We start from the raw sequence: 15,556 nt of genomic DNA, 5'->3' as shown, positions 1-15,556 counted from the left end.
TTTGGGTTAAAAATTTCTTAATGTGAAATTCGAATGGCATGACAATTAGATTAGACTGTACAGAAATTGAAATCTACACATTAATACACACTATATTAATCACAATGCTGATGTTGTTAACATTAATAATCTGAGAATAAAGTATAACAATAATAATAATTTTCACGGTTTGATGTGATATGAGCTAACCGATGGTTAGATTTATGTTAATGCTTTTTTCCTCAGTTGGTCAGAACAAACGTGGCAGACTTGTTACTTATTCAGATGACAATATATGGTGATAATATATTCTTATATATCAATATATTCTTATTAGGGTCATATATTCCAAGACGTAGGCTAGAATCTGTGATTGCGAAGTACAGTAAACATCCACACTGGTGCGGTGACTGACTTGCCACACATTCACCTCAAAACATTAGATTCATCCGCGCTGCAGCTGTGCTGGAGCACATACCACGCAAGCAAGTTAATTCCACAAATAACTGCAATTCCAGATTTTCAAACAGAGATGGCGACAAAGAGGCAAAACTTACGGACTGCAGCTTTAAGAATAAAAACTGAGGTCACATTTCAGACTGTGCACTTAAGACTGTGAGCTGTGTAATGACTTTACAAGGGAAAGAACTACAATCCCATGAAGCACTGCAAATGACAATAAAATGAAAAACAGATAAATATAAAAGTACTGGTTTAAAGATGTTGAAATTACACAATTTTATAGTGCACCTACTACAGTGTAATTAAGTACCAAGCAATTTTAATTAATTACATGTACTTATAATATGGTTAGGGTTGCGATGAGTGTTTGGTTTAGGGTTAGTTGCATGTAATTACACATAATTTGTTATCACTGTAGTAAGTACATGGAACACGTAATAAGAACATAGTAAAAGTGTCACCGATGTTGATTGTGCATATAGACTAGAAAGTACATTTTAAAGTTTATTGCAAAATATATAATATATTTAATTTATGCAAATAGTAAGTAGTTTGAGATTGTTATGAAGCTAACTTATGTCATTTGCAGAGAGTTGATGGATGCTAAAATGTTCTTTTAGCAGGATTTGCTTGTTTTCGGTTCTCTGATTAGTTAAGATTTCTCTGCAGAATCATTGGTAAAGTAGTTTTCACCTGAAAACTGAGTCTGACAGCTTCAAAAAAAAAAAGCATATACCATCGATCAATAACATCACAGCAGGCCTGACTTAAAAGGTTTTTAAGTTTTCATTCAAAATCAAATGAAAAGAAAACAAATGGGATTTTTCCAGAACTGTTGTACTCTATTCCTTTAACACCTCTGACCAAACGAAGAAAAGAGTCTAACTGTATGCAGTGGAGGATTCTGATTGGCTGTCAGTGATTTTATACATCATCAGCTGGGGAAAAAATATGTTTTGAAAGTGATTCTTGAAAGTGAAACTTTATAATGCATTATTTTCATTAGAATGATTAAAAACTGTATAGTTACATTGTTATTGTTTGGCAGGCGATATAACTGCAGTAATGCTGTCTACTGCTTTATTCTATTAGTGTCTCCACCAACAGATGGTAACATTCTGACTGTTATCCTCTGTTGGTGTAGTCACTAATGCAGTTACCCTAATAGCTATCATTCTTGATGAGAACAGGCCTTTATTAAATCCACTGCCACAGCTTTTCAGCTTCTCAAGAGTAATAGTCTAACAAACCCTGGTGTCAGACTGCTTCAAACTCTTAGACTGAAAGAGCTCAGGGACATCAACCTAATTCACTGTCCCACGCAACACTGATCCATTTCAATTGCAATAGAAACTATCGGCCTTATTTAATGCAGGACTGCGAGAATAACCTTGAAGTAGGAGAAGTCAAAGAGGCACGAGAGACGTCTGTGTTTGATATAACTTGAAAGCACCTGTGAGCCTACCGCTAAAATGAATGAATGACTGGCTCTCTTTGTGAGGAATTGTGATTTATAACTAATGAGATAAAAACTGCTTTCGATTTGTTTGTTTTACCAGGTATTGATGGACGCAGGGAAGCAGGACGACATCAGTGAGAGTGAAATAGAGCCCTTCTGCAAACACATGCTCCAGCTCTGGCAGGTCTGTGGTCTTGACTTTCCTGATGTCAGAGCGCTCCCTGGTGGAGGGAGAAGGAACTGCATCTGCAGAGAGCTTCGCCAGAGCAGCACTGAGCTCAACACCTGGATGCGATTCATTCGGGTGACTCTCCGTCTCTGTACTAGGGCCTTTTAGTTGAGAATTGCCCTTTTTCTGTTGTTGTAGCTTCTGCCGGCGTATCTTGTCATCATTGTGGACCTTGACGGGTTCCCCTAACCTCTGTTCTAAGTTCAGGATCGCAGCAGGAAGTCGACACATCTGGTCTTCAGGGTTTCGTATGTGTTGCTCCACTGCAGAGGGAATGTCCAGCTCACACAGTCTAGTCCACTGACTCACCTGAGAAGCAAAGACAGTTAGAAATCACTTAATAACCGATAAATGTGATGTACGACCCATGAATTATCTGAATGGATACTGTGGCATGCCTTTGTAAATTTCCAGAGTTTCATATAATTAAGCAAACTAATAATGTACTGATATTGAAATTGTGGCCAATAAATCCGATAATTATTGACATAAGTCAATAACTGATAAATGTCTGATGTTACAACCTGATACCATTTTGTTAACAAATTGAAAAAGCACAGAAAAAGGATGGAAAAATATATATATGTTTGCCATAATTGATAACTAGGCCTATCCCTTTAAATTAGAGCTGGATAATTTATATTAATCTTAAAACAAGCAGAAAAAGTTAAAAATTCAATAATGGCAGATGCAAATATTGGCCAATAATGCATATGGTGCACATATATTGTTCACCTCTACAGTAAACCAGTGTTATTTTAGCATTATTTACATACTATTATAGTAATTATACATATTTTGAATGAGCTTTTTTATATTTTCTATATTTTTCATTTACACTGGTCTTTATGGTGGCCGAGAGAGCTCAACGTGCTGCAAATGAAAAAATACCTGCAAATTAAGAAAGCATCTTCGTCAATTTGACAACACACACTGCAAATACTCACAACATAATCAATGCTAAACAAAAGCAAAAACAAAACAAAAAACAAAGCAAAAACAAAAACATGCTGCAAATAGGTACAGACCACCTCGGAAATGTTTAAGAACATGTCTGGGACATATTTTTTTAATGTTTGCTCTGAAAGGTGAGATTTTTGTTTATTTTAACATCCTGCTCATGCGATTCATTATAGGTTTTTTTTTTTATTATTTATTAATAATTACTTATTTAGGATATTATTAGCCTAAATAAACTGGCGAAATAACCTCTCACAGTTACAGTGATTGTGTATGTAATCTGGCTAACTTACTTTTACAACTTCCCTTACAAAAAGTAGCCATAGCCTAAGATTTTATTATTAAAATTAATACATATAAAAAATAATAAAAATGGCAAAAATGGTTACTATAGTTAAACCACGGTATGCACAAATTACATATGGATTTACTATACTTACCAGAGTTTAACCATGGTATCTGTACAGCTGTGGTTATACAAATGGTAACCAATACGCCAAAAAAATGGTTAATTTTCATTTTGTTGTGGCCTGTGCTACTTGTGCATTTCTTTATTTGTTTGTGTTGTGAGCATTTGCAGCACATGTGCTGTCAAAATGATGATTTTTTTTTTATTATTATTTGCTGATGCTTTTTCTATTTGCATGTGTTTTCTGAAGTTGCAGCGCGTTGAGCTCTCAGCCACCATAGGTCTTCTAAATTTTTAAAAGAAGTCTCCTATGCTCACCAAGGCTGCATTTATTTTATCAAAAATCCAAAACAGTAATATTGTGAAATATTATTACAAATTAGAAATGTTGTTGTATTTTCATGTTTTTTTTTCTTAAATTGTTCTATTTACCTTTCATTTATTTTGGTTTTAATTTTTTTTTACAATTTTACTTCAATTTAAAATTACAATATGTGACCCTGGAGCACAAAACCAGTCTTAAGTCGCTGGGGTATATTTGTAGCAATAGCCAAAAATACATTGTATGGGTCAAAATTATTGATTTTTCTTTTATGCCAAAAATCATTAGGATATTAAGTAAAGATCATGTTCCATGAAGATATTTTGTAAATTTCCTACTGTAAATATCAAAACTTCATTTTTGATTAGTAATATGCAATGATCTTCATTTGGACAACTTTAAATGTGATTTTCTCAATTTTTTTTTTGCAACCTCAGATTCCAGATTTTCAAATAGATCATCCAAACATTGTCCTATCCTAACAAACAAACATATTTATTAAGCTTTCAGATGATGTATAAATCTCAATTTCGAAGAATTGACCCTTATGACTGATCCAGGGTCACATATTTCAGTTAGTAGTTTCTCTGGTTCTTATTTGTCGTCCCAATCATCTGATATGACCCATGGCGTATATTTGAAGTTGTCATAGGCTGAATGACACACAACTTCCAGAAAATGCCTTTAAAAACGCACTTATAAAAATTGCTTTAAGGTATCTGCATACCACAAATGTTGCTAATATCTGACAGACATGACTGAAATAGGTGTCTTGAGACATCACACCTGTCCCTCTGACAGCCCAAGGCACTAAAACAGCTAAGAAACAAACAGGATAGCAACCCAAGTTTGTTTTTGCTCTGTTATGCCTCATAGCTACTATCTGCAAACACAGCTCAAATGTCAACATGTGACTGTGATTCTGTGACGCAGAACTCCAAAATTTAAGTGATTGCACCTGTCAAAACATGTCAACATGCTTGTCACCCTACAGCTACACTATTAGCTCACACTTTTGACTACTCAATGGGATTTTAAGCACTTGTCCTCCGGTTGTTTTTGATCTGTAATCTCACCTCGGCACATGCCTTGAGACAGGTATTCTTGAAGCCCAAGAGTGATGCCACATCCCTGCGGCCTGGCATCAGCTGGCATGCTCTCTGAATGATGTGTCTCAGTACGACAGCAAGGCCGGCTCTGCAAAAGCAAGCGCCAGGCTCCAACGCAGCGGGAAGACGGCACATCCTAACCAGCCCTGGCAGCTTGTCCCTCCTCACTTCAGAGACAGCCAGACCCCCGGGCACCAGACCTGACAGGGACAGCAGGATATCTGCTTGATCTGTGACCAGGTAGACATGGAAAGATGAGCACTCTGTGTAGGACAGGAGGAAGAGGACGATAGAGGAGTGCAGGGAAAGCGACACGGCTCCGTTCACAGTGGTCACCTCCAGATAGAGGCTCTCTCTGTCTTTTTGTGGCTCGGTTTGCTTCATTCTGACTGTCTAGTGGAGAGGAGACCACATGAAGCGCTTGAAATCTGCAAAAGAAAAGAATGGAAAACTGAACGTTTGGGCAGCCAGGGACAGACTTTATTATGAGAATTATATAAACAGGTGCAGTGTCATGAACAAGATACCAAATCATGTCAATGTACGTAAATGTGTTCAACTATGTAGCATGACTTGTACATTTATATAAGTGGTACAATATCAGTCTTTTAACGATTTAGCTGTATTTTAAGTAACTGAGGTTGCTATCTGACTCTGTTTTCCTTATGGTCACGACATCACTTCACTAAAACTGCACAACAATCACTGAAAAACTAACAAATGACAAAAGAAATGAAGAAAGAATGTGAAATGTACCTACTTACAGTTTTTGAATTGAGCAAAACATCCACTAGGAAACACATGTGAAACTCTCGGTGTTACATTGAAAACAGTCCGACTACAACCCGACAAGCGCGTTTCAGTTCCACCAACGCTTTACTTGACTTGTTTATAATCTGACAAAATTAACTAATAACATTTAAAATAACTTTACAGTTTTTTTGGATATATAATGAGGCATATATATCAGTATAGATATACTGAGGCATCATTCCAGTAATTAAATTATTTACAGGGGGAAACTTAGCAAATCGAGACTTCTGTTCATTTTGCAGTTACTTTAAAGTAATGTTAAAAACTATACTGCACAAAACTATTTTTAATTATCGACACACTATTGATCTTCTAAAGAGCAGTGCGTACTATATATATATATATATATATATATATATATATTTTATGATTTTGTAGCTATTTTTGTATGCTTAATTTTTAGACGGTGGGAGTAGGAAAATCGATTTAGAGCGCATTATTGTATTAATTAAAATATCGATATTTGGACCAGTGTATCAAGTCTCGTAACATATCGCATGGAGAAGGACGACGATAAATCGCCAACTTCGCCATACTAATTTTTATTTTTTATTTTTATTTTATTTTTTAGCTGTGGATTCGTGTGAATGTGGCCTAATGTGTCAAAGGAAAGTTACTACAGTACACTTATTTTTTCACCATGGTATTTAACGTTTCGTTGCTATGGTTACCTCCTCAAGCCAACACAGCAATTAGCTACTGGGGAAAATAAATAAATAAATAAATAAATAATGTCACTGAAACGTTTAAATAAACAACTGAAAAGAGTAGGCTAAACTCGTAGGTAGGTACAAAGAATGTATGTCCCTTTCAAAAATCGCACCCTGCCATGAAGTATGGAATCGTGATTATGTTTTAATTTTATGAATCTTACAATGTTCCAAAACTGAAACCATTTTTGCAACCAAAGAACATATTTCTTTGGTCCCCTAAAATCAGTCTCGCTTTAAATAAAGATAAAAGATCGCGATTTTTTTTCTAAAAAAATAAATTAATAAATAAAATAGGAGAAAATGGGATTTCTCTATAGATTAATCATTCTGATTATATTCTGAGATTATTTTCTTAATGTTCAGAATTCATAGACCTATTTAGTGAACACATCTAAACTTGGAAAGCTTCTTTACATTACAACACTGTTTCTAAAATGTAATATCTCGACTTCAGATCGTTAAATTGCAACCATCATCTCTCTTATACAGCTATCAATTCAGTCTGGTGAGGCACTCTGGTTTAGGCCCAACCAAGGAGGCGTCCCGTAAAACCTTCAAAGGGTGTGTATAGTTCATACTTTACAGCTGAAGATAACTGTATATGGTTACACACACACACACACACACACACACACACACACACATGTTGGTTTCACTATATCAGTGAGGACATCTCACAGAGGTGATAATGTCTGCTAAACCCAGACCTTAATCCTACACAAACCTGCTGATAACAATAGACTTGAAGTTTAAAAAAATGTCATGCATTTTGAAAATCACCTCTGTCATGCATCTTTGAAAACTTGACAATTAGTTTGTTAATTCATGTCAGCATCATGTTTGTACTCAAGTCTGAATGAACTAAATACATTGAAATACATCAACTAAAGACATTGTTAAGCATCAGAACTGGTAGAAATAACTTACGCAACTTTTTACAGCGGTTCAATTTTAAAGGGTAATTTCTAAAGATTTGTTTTGAATCCACATCCACAAAATTTTCCAGGAAGTGAATGTTAGAGTACTATGCAATTGTGTATTCACATTATTTATTTAGCACATGCTTTTATGCAAACGACAAGTATGGGATACTACAAATTCACTAAAGTGTGCAAGTTCAAAAACACAAGTGCATGAGTGTGCCTGAAAGGGATTATATAATCAACTCGGAGCACGAGGAGAAAAGCCTTTCTCTCTCATCTCTTTAAGTGTGAGGCGGGGTCTCTTCAGTATTTTCTGTCCTTCCCTTTGATGCTGAATTTATCCTCCACACGAGCTGGGAGGGGGGATGCTCAACAGGCCTTGAAACCATATCATTACCAATTTGTTTGTGACTGGGCACCGCTGCTCTCTGGGAGAAAAATACAGGCTTAGTCTGGAGGCAGGAGTCAGGGCTGGAAATAGCACGAAGGCAGGGCAGGCAACATGCGGAACGGAGCCAGCCAAGCCATCCATTTACTGTCTCTAGGAGCATGTGGAAGAGATTTTGCCCAGCCAGGTCTCCACCACAAGCATCACCATTAGAGTGCAGGGTGGAGACTAGGAAAACATGCCCCTCTGAACGTGGAGGGATGAAGAGAAGTTTCAGAGAGATTGTCAGAGGAGGAGTGTAGGACCGATGGGAGCACAGTTCTGCATGTAGAGCTGCGAGATATAACAGGCAAGTGATTTTGAATTGGAGAAATCACTCTTTAAAGCTTTTTGTGAGAACGATTTGCTTGAAAATAACTCATTTAGTCTGTTTGATATGTAATTTAGTTGCATCCACATAATGTATAGTAGTACAAAAAGTTATTAGTGATAATGATATTTTTCCTCTTGTTGCAGTGCAGTGAAGCAGTGTTGTGTACAATCCAATGTTCATTCAGAGCAGATCTGTAATAAGAGCTCATTTCCAATGTAATTATATTTCAACCTAAATTGATTTGGAGGAATTCGATGTCTTCGTGTTGAGTGATTTGTACAATCCATCATTCTTCCTGTATGCGTCTGTCCTGAAGCTCTGTTTGCTGTTAGTAAATATTGTATGTCGCCGTAATGAGGGTTATTGAGATGCACTTTGGGTGTGATGGAGCGGAGATGTTCTCAGACCAGACAGCTTCCAGATAAATAGGCTATTCCTGAAATGCTCTTGTTTCTGGGTTGAGAAGTCACTGCTGGACTCAGACCTGAACATGGATGCTTTTTTTCCTATGTGGCTTTTCTCTGGATGGCAGTTTGCACTTGTGTCAGATACTTTGGCTTTTAGATGGTATGCTTTGCTTTTGTTTGATTGCATTGAGCACATAAAAGAGGGTCAGAGAATGTTTCATAGATAGATGAAATATTTCTAACCAAAACTTCAGACTTGCAGGAATATAAAAAGTGTATTAAAATCGTACTTGCCTTTACAAATTGGGAAACTAAATAGCTAACCAGTTAATTTATCATATAATAATACTGAACATTTTGAATGCCATCTTTTTAAGCATTCAATTTTTAATTGTAAATCTAGATAAATATTGTGTATTGTGTTATTTTTTACAGAAACTGTTGATTTGCTGTCATGAAATTGAATTAGTATTATAACAGTGTTGTATTAGCCATTTGGCCTTTAAAATGTAACAGTTTATGATTTATTGTTTATTATAACAGTTTTATCTATTTATTATTTGAATATATTTTAAAAAGTAATTTATTCCTGTGATACAAAGCTGAATTTTCAGCATCATTACTCCAGGCTTCAGTGTCACGCGATCCTTCAGAAATCAGTCTAATATGCTGATTTGCTGCTCAAGATACATTTCTTATTAATATCAATGTTGAAAACAGTTGTGCTGCTTAATATTTTTGTGGAAACAATTTTTTCTTTAATGAATAGAAAATCCAAAAGAACAGCTTTTATTTGAAATATATATTTTTTGTCACATAAATTACATTATAAATTGTCACTTTTGATCAGTTAAAAGTGATTTAATTTAAAATTAGTACATGATACAGTATGTGCATGTCTTTGGCATACTCTTTTGTTTTAATGTGAAGAAGCATGTCAGTTACTTATATCAGTTTTTCTTTTAAAAGTTTGGCCTGTGATATGCATGTTAGATGATGTAACCCTTTTAATGGCCATATACTGCATGTCTATAATGTACTTCATGTAATGTATCTCTGTTTTCTTTCTTTTTTTAAAGACTGTTCCAGCCACATCATATGAGAGCTGAAAACGCAGGCCTTTCATTATCACCGCAGAGGAGAGTAACCTACGGTGCCTTACAGGAGAGAGTCTTGGCAGGAAGTCAGTCATTATTGGGTAGTTGTGGGTACTCATGGCATCGTCAGACCAACAAGGAAACAAGGACCCCACAAACACAGATGGGATGCCGTCCCCTGGCACATCTTGCCCTGTCCACAGCCACGCTGCTGAAGAAGCGAAGAGTAACGGCTTGAGGAAAGCCCTGGTCAGACATCGAGACTACGTCAAAATCTCTGTACCTGAAGGAAAGGGCAACCGATTGCCATCGGAATGGTGGAAGACGTTCATCGCTTTGTTTTATGCCATGTTGAACCTGGTTTTGACCACGGTTATGATCACAGTGGTTCATGAGAGAGTACCACCCAAGGAGAACAGCCCACCGCTGCCGGATAAGTTCTTTGACTATATAGACCGCGTGCAGTGGGCGTTTACAGTGACTGAGGTCAATGGAATGGTTCTGGTGTCTATATGGTCCATTCAATTGCTCTTTCACAGATACAAGTAAGAGGCATCACTCAACATTATGCTGATGACATTGTAGCCTATTGACCAGCTCTGTTAGATTACAGTTAATGGTTTGTTGGGTTTATCTTTAAGGTGATAGAGCAGGGTGAATGCAATAGGCTTGAGGGCAGTTATAAAAAAAAATAATATTGCATTGAGGAAATCAATCTAATGAATATCACCCAAGCCCTTGTATGGTATATTTCACAGAAAAAGTACAAAATTATAGTTGAACAATTTTGGATGGTCACTTGCAATGACCTTAACCTTCAGAAAATGTTGTTCATCAATGCCTTTTATGTTCTGTTTACCTTATATGAGGTTTAGCATTGTTAAATAAATATATATAATATATTTATGTGTGTGTGTGTGTGTATATATATGTATATGTATATATATTTGTGCTGTCAAATGATTAATCACGATTAATCGCATCCAAAATAAAAGTTTTTGTTTGCATAATATTTGTGTAATATTTGTGTGTATTCTGTGTATATTTATTATGTATATATAAATACACACACATACATGTATATATTTCAGAAAAATATATATACTGTATGTGTGTGCATTTATATATACATAATAAATATACACAGAATACACACATATATTATGCAAACAAAAACTTTTATTTTGGATACGATTAATCGCGATTAATCATTTGACAGCACATATATATATATATATATATATGTGTGTGTGTATATATATATATATATATATATATATATATATATATATATATATAGGTGATGTAAAACTTAAATTTCTCATAAATTTGAAATAAATGTGTAAATATTACAAATATTCATTATTGTTCCATCATTTTTTATAACTTTTGTAACTGGGTTGAATGCTTGTTCTTGTTGAATTGTCAACACTACAGTTTTAAAATTTAAATTTTCAAAATGGATACAAAAACTTATTTTTTTTTTAACAAAAATAATAATCAGTTTAACCGACAAAGAACATGTGATTTGTACCCTAGTTATTCTCTGTTCATGGATAGAGCATTATTAAAAAATCTTTGTAAGGCTCAGCATTCTTAACCTAACCTAACATCTGTTCAATGATGACAACAAAATATATATATATTTTTTTTCTGTTCCATACAGGGCTATTATAGCAAGACGATATTTCTTCATTTTGGGCACATTGTACATGTATAGATGCATAACCATGTACGTCACCACTCTACCAGTGCCTGGCATGCACATGGTCTGTGCACCAAAGGTAAAACAATGATTTCAACTGTTTTTTTCAACTGTTCCTCTTTGTCATGATCTCCTCAGGATCTTCTACCTAGATAATGTCAGATAAGCAAAAGCATTTGTCTTTTTAATCTGTAATATCCTCTGCCATCCTCAAGACAAATATTGCATCTTTTACAAGCCTTTACAAAATCAGTTTATGGAATGGTATTTCAATTCACAGTTCATGTCACCAACTACTCATATCTTCTTTCCTGCGTCTCTCATTCAGCTCCACGGAGATTCCCAGGCAAAGCTGCAGCGAGTTCTGCAGTTGCTCTCTGGTGGTGGATTATCAATCACCGGATCTCATCTGTTGTGCGGCGACTTCCTGTACAGCGGCCACACTGTCATTCTCACGCTCACGTACCTCTTCCTCAAAGAGTGTATGTCACTTTCTCAGAAGGCAAACTTTATTTTAAGACACAAGTAAAATGACTGTCTGCTAATTACAGACTTGAGGTCACTGTAAGCAATTTTAGATCACATTGAGGCACTTTCTGACTGTTTGTTTTGCATGTTCACACAGCAACCCATTATGATTCACAACTGATTCTTTGTTTCTCTCTAGATTCTCCTTGTTCATTCTGGTGGTACCATCTCCTGTGTTGGTTAACGGCTGCTGTGGGTGTCGTGTGTATCCTGGTGGCCCATGAGCACTACAGTGTGGACGTGGTGGTGGCGTATTTCATCACCACCCGACTGTTCTACTGGTATCACACTATGGCTAATCTGCAGGTACATATATCAGTAATATGAAATCATAGAAATGCTCAAATAAGCCTTTTATTAAAGGGACAGTTCACCCAAAAATGAAAATTCTGTCATTAATTGCTCACCCTCATGTCGTTCCAAACCCATAAGACCTTTGTTCATCTTTGAAACACAAATGAAGATATTTTAGGTGAAATCCAAGAGCTTTCTGACGCTCCATAGACAGCAACGCAGCTACCACGTCCGTCGCAAGGCCCAGAAGTGTAGTAAGGACATGGTTAAAATACTCCATGTGACATCAGTGATTCATCCTTAATTTTATGAAGCTATACGCATACTTTTTGTCAGCAAAAAAAAACTACTTTATTCAACAATTTCTTCTCTTCAGTGTCAGTCTTTGACATACGTTCACGATAGTACCACAACACATGGAAGAGATACAGAAGACAATAAATTGTTGGATAAAGTAGTTATTTTTGTTTTCTTCGTGCACAAAAAGTACTCTCGTAGCTTTGTAAAGTTACGGTTCAACCACTGACGTCAGATGGACTATTTTAACCATTTGTCCTCACTACCTTTCTGGGCCTGGAACTTGTCAGTTGCGTTGCTGTCTATGGAGGGTCAGAAAGCTCTCAGATTTCATCAAAAATATCTTAATTTGTGTTCTGAAGATGAACGAATGTCTTACGGGTCTGGAACGACACGAGGGTGAGTAATTAATGACATTTTTTGGTGAACTATCCTTTTAAATAAACTAGCCTTCCTGTAATGTATTTGCAATGAAAACATATAGCATATCAGAACATACCAAAGAGATTAATATTAGCATCAGATGATGTCAATGATATGGTTTGGTCATTTTCACAGATGAGAATACATATAACTTGTAGGAGTGTATACACTACTCTTAATGTTTTATTTATTTATTTTGTTAATATTTTTGAAAGACGTTTTTATGTTCACCAAGGCTGCATGTATTTGATCTAAAATACAATAAAATAGTAATATTATGAAATATTATAATAATTTAGAATACCTGTTTTCTATTCTAATGAATTTTTAAATGTAATTTATTCCTGTGATGCAAAGCTGAATTTTCAGCATCATTACTCCAGTCTTCAGTGTCACATGATCCTTCAGAAATCATTCTAAGATGCTGATTTGCTGCCCGAGAAACATTTATTATTATGATAAATTTTTTTAAGTTTTGTGGAAACCATGATAATTTTTTTCAGGATTCTTTGATGAATAGAAAGTTAAAAAGCATTTATTTGAAGTAGAAAACATTTGTAACATTATAAATGTTAAATGTCTTTAATGCATCATTGCTAAATAAAAGTATACATTTCCTAAGAGAAAAATCTTACTAACCCAAACTTTAGAATGATCACCTCAAAGCTGTGAAACATAGCTAAAAGTCACTAAAATGACACTTCATGGGGTCTAAATGTGTCATTTTTATGTTCAAATATGTTCTTGTTTACATATTTTGATATATTTTCATTTTGCATATTGTTGATCTTTTTGACCTCCAGCCTCATGTAGAGAGTCACAAATACACACATCTGAAACCAAGGGAAGCTCTCAGCTCAATTTGTGATTTAGATTCAGGGTGTCATTAAACTCAAGGCACCAAAACGGCACTAAGCCTTTTACCGAGAGTGTTTACATGACTCAGAATACACTGAGAATATCCAAATCCATTAGGCCGAGCTTTTGAGAAATGACTCCCTGATGATGGTAAAGTGCTGCACATTCGATTTAAGCCAATCTAGATATTTTAAACAGGAAAAAAAACTTTCAAACTATCAAAACACATCATGTTTCTTTATACTGTTACAAGCAAAGTAGCCAATGATATTAGAAATGTCATATCTCAGGAAGGATATTTACGGTGGCTAAAAAGCATCCACAAAATAATAATGATAAAAAAATCTGAGAGGTTGAGACTTTGGACTGGTGACGCAAATGTCAACAAGTTCGATCCCACAGGAGAGATCTCAACCACAATCATGTCTGTGTCCTGAAGTGGCTCCAGGGCTTCTGTCCTTAATGATAACAGTGATTTTCATGGAATTGCTAAGTTGCTTTGGACCTAAAATGTCATCACAATGCAACTAACCAAATTTCCCAGAACTGCTTTTTGTCTTGCAACTATAGTGGATTTAAATCATGTGCATCACCTCTTCTGCTTTCAGAAAACCAAAAGTAGTCAGTCATCTGACCATGCATAACAATGTTCTGTTTTTGTGATTATTTGAATTTATCCTTACTATGATCCATAATCCTGTTTTCACCAGACTTTAAAGTGTTCTCCGAACAACTACCTCACTCACACCTGGTGGAACCCTGTGTTTAACTTCTTCGAGAGGAATGTCCAGACCCAGGTGCCCTGTTCTTTCTGCTGGCCAATCACATGGCCGCCTGCCTGTCTGAAGAACCCCTGTAAGAAATATTCCATGGTGCAGAGCGGCCGGGAGGAGTGACGATGCCTAGACCGACATGCGGAAATGTTTTGTATTTCGCTTGTGGCTGTCTCAGTGTTTACACCGTACCAAAGAACAAACACTGTTTGGCTATGCTAATTAGATCTCTAATAACATTGGGCTAAATAGTTCGAACTCGATATTATTTGACAAGTCATTGTTGATATTTTTACATTCATTTACATTCAGTCAATGTGGCCGTTTAAATAAACACGTTTGTAAGTACTTGAAGGGCCAGCTGAAAGTGTTATGTTTGGAAAATGATGGATTTTTGGAAAATCTCAGTTTCTGTCAGAACAGATCTATCAGTTTGTGCATGCTTCTTTGTCATATTTTCTCTTGTCTGTTTGTTAAATTGTCATCTAAAACACGTTTGTTTCATTAATTTTATACACTATTTTGTATTAGAAATGCATGCATTCTTTTTCTAACGATTCATGTCAGCTGTTATTTCAGTTTTGTATGTTTATTTTCTGTGTTTTGAATATATAATGACATTTTATGGAAATAAATGGTTTACATTAACACCTAGTGTACCTCTTGTTGCATGAAATTTATAAACACTTCTTTAGGCCTATCAAAAATGTTTATGTGATTGCCAATTTTAAAAAAAGAAAATGAATGCATAACACTGAATATGTGCTCAAACTGTCACAATATCTATTGAACTGTTTGTTTATTTATTTATTTACATGATTCTTAAGATTATTATTATCATTAAATAATTGTTAAACTGCATTTAGAAATCTGATGCTTAAGTTATAAATGAGATTTTTTTTATATAAATTGATAAATACATAAGGGTTATTATAGTTAAATAAAACTGAAACTAAATTCTAACCATTAAAAAAAAAAATAATTACTAGAAATGGCATTTTGTTTACCTTAATGTACTAAAATAACTAAAACTGA

At 35.3% G+C, this 15,556-nt stretch overlaps 2 protein-coding genes across 2 annotated transcripts in view; one reads left to right on the top strand and one right to left on the bottom strand.

The window, feature by feature from the left end:
* Positions 1–5,765, bottom strand: part of LOC306872123 (glutathione S-transferase C-terminal domain-containing protein-like) — a 58,549-nt gene extending 52,784 nt beyond the window's left edge. The window contains exons 1-3 of the mRNA XM_079420530.1: positions 5,694–5,765; positions 4,897–5,357; positions 1,998–2,438 (exon numbers count right to left, since the gene is read on the bottom strand). Coding sequence (XP_079276656.1) covers positions 1,998–2,438; positions 4,897–5,313 — 858 coding nt within the window. The 5' untranslated portion in view covers positions 5,314–5,357; positions 5,694–5,765. The remainder of the gene's footprint in view (positions 1–1,997; positions 2,439–4,896; positions 5,358–5,693) is intronic.
* A 2,288-nt stretch (positions 5,766–8,053) lies between these two features.
* On the top strand, positions 8,054–15,167 carry LOC306873254 (phosphatidylcholine:ceramide cholinephosphotransferase 2-like). The gene is made up of 6 exons (XM_079422395.1): positions 8,054–8,115; positions 9,626–10,188; positions 11,310–11,427; positions 11,677–11,830; positions 12,016–12,182; positions 14,459–15,167. The coding sequence occupies exons 2-6, from the start codon at positions 9,761–9,763 to the stop codon at positions 14,642–14,644; spliced, it is 1,053 nt and encodes a 350-aa protein (XP_079278521.1). The 5' UTR covers positions 8,054–8,115; positions 9,626–9,760; the 3' UTR covers positions 14,645–15,167.
* Positions 15,168–15,556: the final 389 nt, after the last annotated feature.

This window comes from Barbus barbus (genome assembly GCF_936440315.1).
Source record: "Barbus barbus genome assembly, chromosome: 7".
Lineage (NCBI taxonomy): Eukaryota > Metazoa > Chordata > Actinopteri > Cypriniformes > Cyprinidae > Barbus > Barbus barbus.
This window is presented reverse-complemented; position numbering and strand designations above follow the sequence as displayed.